This window comes from Saccostrea echinata, unplaced genomic scaffold (genome assembly GCF_033153115.1).
Source record: "Saccostrea echinata isolate AGI-Se365-2 ecotype Australia unplaced genomic scaffold, CSIRO_AGI_Sech_v1 ptg000001l, whole genome shotgun sequence".
In the NCBI taxonomy this organism is placed as follows: domain Eukaryota; kingdom Metazoa; phylum Mollusca; class Bivalvia; order Ostreida; family Ostreidae; genus Saccostrea; species Saccostrea echinata.
In genome coordinates, this window is record NW_026889750.1 from 35,942,524 (window position 1) to 35,953,326 (window position 10,803).

General features: G+C 31.0%; 1 protein-coding gene across 1 annotated transcript; it reads left to right on the forward strand.

Moving 5' to 3' along the window:
- The first annotated feature begins 1,319 nt into the window (after nucleotides 1-1,319).
- On the forward strand, nucleotides 1,320-2,980 carry LOC133178809 (uncharacterized). Its single transcript, XM_061313501.1, has 3 exons — nucleotides 1,320-1,586; nucleotides 2,087-2,269; nucleotides 2,585-2,980. Exons 2-3 carry the CDS (start codon nucleotides 2,131-2,133, stop codon nucleotides 2,803-2,805), a joined length of 360 nt encoding a protein of 119 aa, XP_061169485.1. The 5' UTR covers nucleotides 1,320-1,586; nucleotides 2,087-2,130; the 3' UTR covers nucleotides 2,806-2,980.
- The last annotated feature ends 7,823 nt before the right edge of the window (nucleotides 2,981-10,803 follow it).

Here is a 10,803-nt window from a genome sequence, read left to right on the forward strand (position 1 = left end):
GTTTACTCGATCATGACAAGGAGCACACAGCGGGAGTGACCGGTTGACAGGTTGTTCTTACTCCTCCATGGCACATGGTCCCATCTCTGATATTTTAGAGGTTCGTGTTTGCTTTGGACAATTACATGTATATTGGTTCAATGGACTTATGAACGTGATTACTGCTTGTTACCTTCATATTTCATTAGAAGCAAAGTATTTTTTTTTTAATTTCTTTTTCAAACAATTAAAGATATACAGGTATATTTGAATAAGTGTAAGAGTGTCCTCGTTGATTCAATAATATTTCCCTGTGAACTCAATATAAAAGACCCCACAGAATCCGACACATCTGTATCATATTTGGATAAATTACTGGAGAAAGACATTAACGGCAAACGAACAGCTAAACTTTAGGATGAAGTGATGACTTTAGCTTTTCTATCGTCAGCTTCCTTTATTTATGAAGCAATATACCATTATCACCTGTATTTGAAGTCTCTGTCTCCCAGTTGATTTGATATGCAGGAGGATGTTCTCCGTACGAACAATTTCTGAAACAAGACAAGCTTTTGACCAATAAATTGATGATTCAAGGATATCAACAATAGTTTTAAGTCAACATTTCGCAAATTCTATGGTCTATACAAGACCTTATTAGTATATCTACAATTTATTGTAAAGTCGGATGTTGACTGATGTTTTCATACAAGTTGATAGGATATTTTTGTCACACTGAATTGTTTACGGATTTTGTCATTTATCCGATCATGACAGTGAGCAAACGGCGGTATGACCGCTCGACAGGAGATGCTGAATCCTCCATGGTATCTGATCCCACCTCTGGAGGTCCGTTTTTGCTCTGCTCTCAGTTTGAATTTTTTCAATGTACTTATGAGCTTCATTACCGTTCGTTATTTTCAAATTTCATCTATAATATTTATCTAATGTTCTTTCTTTGGCGGAAGTTTTTTTTTACCTATGTTATTTTATTTAGCAGTAGAAGCTTCATATCTCTGTGTGAAGATTGTTCTTCAAACAATCAAGTTTTAGAAAATTGTGTCAATCTATAGAATGTAAACCGTTAAAACCCAATACCCATGAAACTTTTACACAATTAAATGCTCAAAACATAGATGTTACATTAGCTTTTTATTTATCAAAAGGAACATCGATAAAAAAAATTGATTACTTTTCTTTTGAAAATCAAATCAATGCTGTTAGCAGAAGTAACACCTTGGACACAAGCAATCTCTAAAAACTGTTCGTCACAGATTTCAAGTTCATCTTATCGAGGATGCGTTTTTTATCAAAAACTATCATCATTTTGTTATATCAAGTGAGAAATATTTTCACCAATCTGGACATCTATAATTATAAAGTAGTACCTATTCTGACTGGAAAACTTACAACTGATCCGGCAATATTTTATAAGACAAATAGCTCTGCTGTGCGATGCGTCCACAAATGCATTTCAACAACTGACTGCATTTCAGTGTTTCTTACAGCTGAGTATATCTGTCAAGGACACGCCGTAGTTTATGAGATTACATCACCTTCTTTGATCTTCAAAACTGGAACCCGATCGTTTACTTCAAAGATATCAAGTAAGTAAAAATTCAATTCTAGCATAAATTACCTTTTCAAAAAATTTATCCCTTAGAGTTTTGTACTTAATTTTATTTTTTGGCATAGATATTGTTTATGTCCAACCTACGAGTTCTGTTAAGATGCATATCTTTTCTTTCATTTTTCCTTGACGGGTCTAACTTTTAAACTTTGAAAATGTTTTGACGGGTTTTTATTCAAAAGGACTAATTAATATGACCAAATTGTCCTATATGATGGATTGTTGAACAGGCTTTATCAAAATAGCTTTTGTTAACCATGAAGAGTTATATATTTTGGAGATGGTAACCAGTGTCTCTTTGCATGAATAACGTTTTTGTGTTACTTTTAAGTATATACATCTTTCTATCGGATAATATTATGGAGAAAAATTCTGCAGTAATCCATTTTTTGAAGTAGGAAATGTACATGTATCAAACGTATAAACATTATCTTTGATATTAATGTTTGAAACATATATTTTAAATGTTTGTTCTAGAGACGATTTCCTGTAACGAGCTCGGTTATACATGGGAATCTTCGATGTCCATTTGTTTCAAACTCCACAGTAGTGCACGAATTCATTCTGACGCTACATCTCAATGTCTGTCAGACCACCCCAATAGCCGACTGTTACTTATCAATTCCGACTCCATTTACAGCTTTGCTGTAAATATCATAGGTATTTGCTTTTTCCTTGTTTTTTAACATTCAAAGATGAAAAACAGGCATTATGCTTCAAAGGCTTATCAATAAGAGAATTTCATAGTGATTTAAGTCAATGACACCTACTGTAACTTTGACATCAATTACATTTAGCATTTGGAAGGAGTTATGAAATGATATCCATGAGTGGGAATAAATAATTTTTTTTATTTGAGTGGTGGGAAATTCCTTTGTCAAATCAATCATGTCAAACAATTCGAGACACCTCAAAATATCACAGCACAATTCATGAATTTAATTTTAACCACCTCACAATTCATGTACGTTACAGACAGCTACAACACAGGAGCGATATACCTTCAGGGAACACGCTCCAGTGGTTCTAATTTCGTGGACGATGATGGCCAAACGATCACCTACTTTCGATGGGTACCCGGTGAGCCAGATAGCAGTGGAAATTATCTCCGTACAGATACTGGCACCAAGTTACAGGAGACGTCATCAGGCACTTATCCTTACAAATTCATATGCCGAATTTACGTAATATTTTGAGCATACGTTGTAGATTTATAATTCTGTTGATAAAAGGAAATCGTGGCGGAAAGTGTAAGAAAACAATTATGGTCACATATACGCTCAGTTCAAGGGTCATTTATAGATTGTTTCTAATATAATTGTGTAATGGAAACGTTTTCTATTCTTTTTTCTTTTCAGTTTCTTTAACAAAAAGCACTGTTTATATATATATATATATATATATATATATATATATATATATATATATATATATATATATATATATATATATATATATATATATATATATATATATATATATATAGTATAAGTCACTTATTTATATTTTGATTAAAATAAATCTGGTTGAATATCATGGAATGACTATATTTCAGCTATTTTGTAAAAAAAAATAATACTTTCTTCATATACATGATATACATTTATGTTTCAATTCTCTTCAGACGACATTAGGTCACAAATAATTTTTCACTATTATTATTCTTATTATTGCAGTCCGGAGGACCGGGCTGCTCTATACATATAAGTTTAAGTGTTGGTATATGGGGATTGAGGTGGGAGAAGTTATTCAGAATTAAAGGTTTTCTAAACATTAAAAAGATTGTTAATCAGAATGTTCTTTCCCTTTATAAATTACGAGATACACAATATATTTACTTCCATAAAGTGAATCTGTAAAAATATATATGTTTTTCATATTTAATATATAAAGTTGCTTATCATTTACTATCGAAAAAACGACAGGTCCCTTTTTTTAGAACATCGAATTTCACTTATCGCATAAAAGCGTACTTTACACAGTTCGTGTTTTATATTCTTAAGGTGAAAGACATTTTTGAAAATAGGTGATGCATGTGTCTGGTTTCAAATTATATTTTATGCAGCCAACATTTACTTGAGGAATTGATAAAGTTTAAAAGGGTATCGTTTTTGTTCGATTTTCATCCGACTATAAGTTTTCAAAATATTCTCGACTATCGTCTCCATCATTTAGACGCATGCCTTTTTCACACATATCGAAGCGGTTTGATGATCAAGACTCATTTCCATTGTTTACTTTATTTATTTCCCGGGCGACAAATGATTGTTACATCAATGTTTTCTTGTTCATTTATGTTGGAAGTATACAAAAACACGTAATTAACAAGCATTCTACAAAACTCAGTTAATTCTAAGTATAGTATAAAAATACTCAATCCATCCATATCCCTTCAATGATAGGGAATGAAGCTTGCTTTACTCCTAAGATATGTTTTATGTGGTAACTTTGAATTTTTGGGATTTTTTCTTTAGAGAAATTCATGTTCTTCCTTTTCATGTCCCCGGTGCCAATTGCTACATATACATGTATCTAAGATATCTTGCAAACAAAGTGTTTACACGATGGTATTGAAAATGAACCCCTTAAAGATTTAAGAAATTCTTCTTTGATCAGCGTTTGGGCTTTGAAAATGGGCTAAAATATTATCGAATTATTCATCATTGAATTCATTGATGATAACATAAATCCTTCGTGTTTTTTTTTATTTTCAAAAGAAAACATGGATTTATGAAGAGAAAAATTCCTAAAAATCCATAGATCTATTAATTTAATTAAATTTTAATTGATCCAGACTAGTGGACATTTCTTTGATAGGCCGGCAATGACAATGACAATGATTTTATTCTCATAAATGTGCAAAGATACATTGTAGAGAGGAGGTAGGAAAAGATACAACACATAGATAAGTAATATATAATACATGTATAATAAACAGTACAAAATATCATCTTAAGATTCAAATCAATTATTTCCATCTATGATTTGTTTGACAATCATCAAAAATTTACATATTTTTTTTTTTAATATTGAACAGTTTGTTGTTGAAAAAAAGTTGTTAAAATTTTTCTATATTTGGTCTGTATATGAAATAATTTGAAATATATTTTAATCTTGCCTCTTTAATTTCTTTTTGTGTGCATTCAAAAACATAATGAAATTCATCCCCAATCTTAATAAGATCACATAAAGTACAAATCCTTTGTTCTCTGGGGAGTCCGGCATATTTTTATTGGAAGATAGGAACCCTCGCTTACATGGATTATTATTTGAACCTAACAAGTTAATGTGAACATTACCGTTAATTTGTCAATTTACAAAGTACATGTAGTTGTTAATACCGGTATCATGTTTGTATAATTATGTTTGTGTACTTTCAATATAGCATCATTTTCTTTTATAAGCATGGATTTGTGAGGGTTTTATTATTGTTAAACCTAATTAATACATTTTAAATATTTAAGGAAGAAGGAAATTCGTTTATAGTATATTTATCATAAGTCTCTGAATAGGGACAGCATAGAAATTAATATTTAGACATTATTCACATGAAATACTGCCGATTAAGCGTAAAGCCCAAAATTATGAATCAGTCAATATATCTTGTAAAATCTTGGAATGAAGTCAAAATTTAAACATTTTGATGATGCAGAATTCAAATAATCCACGGTTTAAAAAAAAGTGTCGTAACAGTTATATACTCTGAGATTCAGTTCTCAGTTAGAATGATTGAAATATTGATTTAAAAACGGTTACCGAATTGAAAATTATTGTCTGCTTGGACCACCCAATTTTATCACAGTAAGCTTATTAATTACAAAATTGAATTTACTTATCCCTTTTTCTATCAATGATTAGCGCATATACTAGGAAAATCTTTTTTTCGGAGGGGGGGGGGGTGAAAATAACACTTTTGTTTCACATACATACATTTTTTTTAAAGAAAAAAAGATATTGGATTGAGTCAATGCTATTTTTCATTATTAATCATTTCGAATACCGAAATTATAAATTGAAGAAAAACAGCTGGTTATAGTGTGTATCTAATTTGGCAAGTCAAATACACAGAGTATTTCCTTCTTTAATTAATAAATATCAATAAGAATTTCTTTTCATTATTGACATCTAGTCAGAAAGCATACAGCCTGGACAATTAAAACCGCCTTGAAGTCTAGATGAAAATAGACATTATTGTTTAAATATTTTAGAATCATCCAGTATAAATTTGCTTTGTAAGAATAAATCAAAGACGAATCACATCAATTCTAGGGCGATCCAATTCCGCGAAGCGGTTTATAAAAAACGTAAACTGTTCCAACCCAGGTTATACCAGTATAACTTGGGTAGCTATTAAATTCATTCCTTATAATTTAATTTTTCATCATTAAGTGTAAAAAAAATAAGACAATTTCTCCTTCAAAAATGCTTTCAAATTGTACGTATTTTAATGCCCTGTTCACACGGAGAGTTTAATTTGCAGTAAATTAATGCGAAGTAAAATGATGCGAATTAAACTAATGCGAATTACATTGCGTTCACACGACAGCTAATTAATGCGAAGTAAACTAATGCGAATTAAAATTTTATTTCTACTATAGGGTGAGTTAACCATGCATCGGACACATACCTTGCTTCGGACAACTTTAAGCAATAAACTGTCATTGAACCTGAGTCTCCTCGTGTTTTTACTTGTTTCTGTCTTAAAGGTGAAGAATTTAACTTTTTAATGATGCCGATTTTTATTTTCATGTTGTGATAAAAATACCACAAGAATGGCCTTGAAATTACGTCATATTTTACATCATCAAAGGGGAGTAACCAGAATTATACGATTTTGCAATTTTTAGAGTTAATGTTCTTTTAAATAGACGTCAACGGAACGGGTCGGACCTTGGTAAAATTTGCCAATGACTGATAAGATTTTACAGAAATTTTTTAAAAAAAATTACTTCAATGTTTCTATAATATTTTTTGGAGTTGTTTTTAACTAGTATGTTTATTTCACCGTACATCGGACACAAATTAACCATGCATCGGACACTTTCCGATGCATGGGTAATCACTTCCATTTTCATGTAAAACCCAAATGACAGCTGTTTTTTTACGGAAATAGAAAATAGAAACTCTAAATTTTCAGTGAAAATACAAGTTATCGATATATGACGACTAGAAGTGGACTCAAATTATTTCTTTAAACTAGATGATGATAACACACGAGACAAAGGCGCGAGTTGGCTTATTACTATAGCATTGTAAAGCCTTTCTAAGGCGATGTGATGCAAAAAAATCTCTTCACATTTGTGGATCGAAATAGTCATTCAAATTTTATTACAAGGTTAATTTTTAAATAAAAGATAAAAATGTTTCGATATCACTAATTTTAAAGCACCGATATCAAGGTATGAAATTTTTTTTTTGGTTTAAATATCATATGTCCGATGCATGGTGAATATTGTCCCAATCTAATTAACATTACATCTTCCATTCGCTCCCCGATTTTTTATATGTCGCGAGGAAGCTTCCTCGCGACATATAAAAAATCGGGGAGCGAATGGAAGATCTAATTTTAATTAGATTGATATTGCCCGAACCATGGTGAATTCTGACTTATTTCGAAAATATCGGTTTTTAATGATATTTTCTCAATAAATAGGGCACGATTATGTCAAAAATTTATATTTTAAACACATACTACATGTTAAGTTCCATTTTGTTAATGTTCGGTCGGTAGCGATATCGCTAGAACTTGTTGAAGTGCGAGGGTGTCCGATGCATGGTGAATTCACCCTAAGGCTATTCAGTAAGGCTATTATGACGTCATTTGCAAATCACGTCACCTTATGTAGAGCAGATATACATTTGACATAATTTCATAGTGTCTGTACAGTTTTTAGTGATTAACATAATTTTCCTTTGTTTTCCAATCAAAAATAGCACAAATACCTATAGTTGACCACCGACATGTGGCATATGACTTAATTCTGCCCTTACGCATGCGTCAAAATTTAATTCGAATTAGCTTCGCTCAGCGTTCACACGGAGCTAATGCGAAGTAATTTAATGCGCAGTAAACTAATTCGAATTAAACTAATTCGCATTAAATTCTCCGTGTGAACGCGGATCAAATTTAATTCGCAGTAACTTACGTTTAATTCGAATTAAACTCTCCGTGTGAACAGGGCATAAATGCAACGTCAAGCGGATTGATACGTTTTTGACGTAAGTCATTGTGACGTAGCCAACCCAGGTTATACGATATATTCTTTTTTTTTTTTTTATCCAATCAAATGACGCGTTACAACCAAAATTAAATTAATTGTTTTAAACCAATGTTATATTGATTTAAAAAAAAAAATAATACTACACTAAATTTTACAATACTAATATAAATGAATTTATTGTGCAGTGCAATGCATATTTCACCTCTTTTATTATCGCAAAGATGTATAAGTACAGTGTAGATCTGTTTCTTCTGTTGAAATTATAAAAACCGATGCATTGCTTATAGTAGATGTTAGGTACCCGGTTTTTTCAAAATGCTTTTTTTCTTCTCCCGTGGCAAATAAACTGAATTCAGTATTTATTATCACTGCAGTCGTTTTTCAATTCTAAATGGTTAAATTTATTCAACAAAATTCTTTCCAGAAAAAATAAGTCATAAGAAATCAAGTTTTTATCAGTGGTTATATTTATCACTTGTATTCTGTCAAACTGGATATGATGGTAATCCCAAGTGCGAGTGCGTCCATAGCATGCGTCTCACGAAAACCAATAGCGGAACATCTAAACCAAATCGGTCTAACAATTCAATTTTAAAAACTTGATAAAGGTTTTGATAATGAATAGTGATCGATTTCAAATTTCTTAAACACAATACATATTTTTGAACAAGGCATGAAATGCGGACCCCTGGAAACCCCAAAGGGGGGATGGGTGCCTAGGGGGAGTAAACATCCCCAGCCGACCGGTCATACCCGACATGAGTCCTCTCTGTTGTTCAGGTAGACGGAGTAATCCGTAATCGGATTTTGTATAAAAACAATGATCTTACAATGGGTTTAAAACATTCAGTAAAATACAGTCCATTGATAGATTGTTTTGTATAAAAATAATGATCTTACAATGGGTTTAAAACATTCAGTAAAATACAGTCCATTGATAGATTGTTTTGTATAAAAATAATGATATAACAATGGGTTTAAAACATTCAGTAAAATACAATCCATTGATAGATTGTTTTGTATAAAAACAATGATCTTACAATGGGTTTAAAACATTCAGTAAAATACAGTCCATTGATAGATTGTTTTGTATAAAAATAATGATCTAACAATGGGTTTAAAACATTCAGTAAAATACAATCCATTGATAGATTGTTTTGTATAAAAATAATGATCTAACAATGGGTTTAAAAGATTCAGTAAAATACAATCCATTGATAGATTGTTTTGTATAAAAACAATGATCTTACAATGGGTTTAAAACATTCAGTAAAATACAATCCATTGATAGATTGTTTTGTATAAAAACAATGATCTAACAATGGGTTTAAAACATTCAGTAAAATACAATCCATTGATAGATTGTTTTGTATAAAAACAATGATCTAACAATGGGTTTAAAACATTCAGTAACATACAATCCATTGATAAATTGTTTTGTATAAAAACAATGATCTAACAATGGGTTTAAAACATTCAGTAAAATACAATCCATTGATAGATTGTTTTGTATAAAAACAATTATCTAACAATGAGTTTAAAACATTCAGTAAAATACAATCCATGATAGATTGTTTTGCAAACAAGGTTAGTAAAATATAGAATTTTCGAAATGCTGACATCCTCGTAACAATAATTAATTCGTTTATAGTCTGGCAAGGCTTAAAAATTGATCGTACTTGGATCATGTTGTATCAAATAAGCTGGGAGGTCGAAACACTATATGCAGATGACTGTAGAATATTAAAACATAAATAAGGTAAGCTGGTGGTGGAAAAGCTGAAGTCATCTCATTTGTCATACAGTACGTTAAGTTATTAGTTTGCCATTATGGTCTATAGTCAGCTAAACATCAAAATAAAAAATAGAAATAGGCATACAGACTCCGTTGTCTTTAACTTTAAGTTCTCTGGGAGATATCGAGTCCATATATGAATGAAAGAAAGAATATTGAGATCATATATCATGTATAAAAATTTGATTCTGTATAGAGCATTTCAAAGAGTATTATAGCATCACTCAGTATTCTCATTTGTTAATTGAACCTTTGCCTTATATGGTACTAGTGTATCTAGTGCGTCATCTTGCCAAATGCAGTCGAATTGATAAATGTCTTGGTGTCATAACAAGACGCTCAAATGACATTCATGCCCGAAAACAACTTTCCCCAAGTGCACTGTGCACAGTTTTTGCCCAGATATGAAGTTGTAGGTTACCGATGGTGGTCAGTGAGATTACAGCAGAAGATAACTCTCAGTTAAAAAGAAAAATATACGCAGTGATAAATCTATAGCACTCTGACTTTATATAAGACTTTGGTGTCAATACCCATTCCACCTAAATTCCGATTGTTACAGTTTTGGGAACAAACTTGCAGTTGTCGTAATCTATTCGCAGCAATATTTCATCGGAAGAAAGAAAAATCTTTTGTTTTGCTACTTTACTCGACTACATGTACTTTAAAATCTCTTACTACAAATATTTTCAAAGGAAAACCCTGAAGACACCATAGGACTATTTTAGCACGCTCTTCTTGGGTCAAACTCCACATACATTTGTTTAATTGACTTCAAACACAATGGAAAAAAAGAAATTTATTCTTAAAAAAGACATAAGCACGATTATTAGATTTTTCCCTTTCTAATAGTTACGTTTCACTTATCATTGTATTTATTTATCAGTTAAGATATTAACATGTAAATGTCTAAATTTGAACACAGGTAAAGTGTTAAAGGCGCTTGGACACAGATTTGAAGTTAATATTTTCTCAAATTTTCTGTATAATTTCATGACTTATATGTTGCTATAGCATTTCATAGTAAAATAAAATAAAAATCTTATTTCATCTCGAAGTTATTGAAACTTCAAATTTCTGGACGCGTTTGATTGACACATCCTTGCACTTTCACAAATTTTAATTTTATTCTTAATACTTAAGAAAAGTGGCAATTTTGTTGTGTATTAATGAAAAAT

Bases quoted from the DNA above. Each gene is read 5' to 3' on its own strand.
- LOC133178809 (XM_061313501.1), top strand. From the start codon at position 2,131: ATGTCCATTTGTTTCAAACTCCACAGTAGTGCACGAATTCATTCTGAC. The intron at 2,270-2,584 runs GTATTTGCTTTT...TGTACGTTACAG, and splicing joins CTTTGCTGTAAATATCATAG to ACAGCTACAACACAGGAGCG.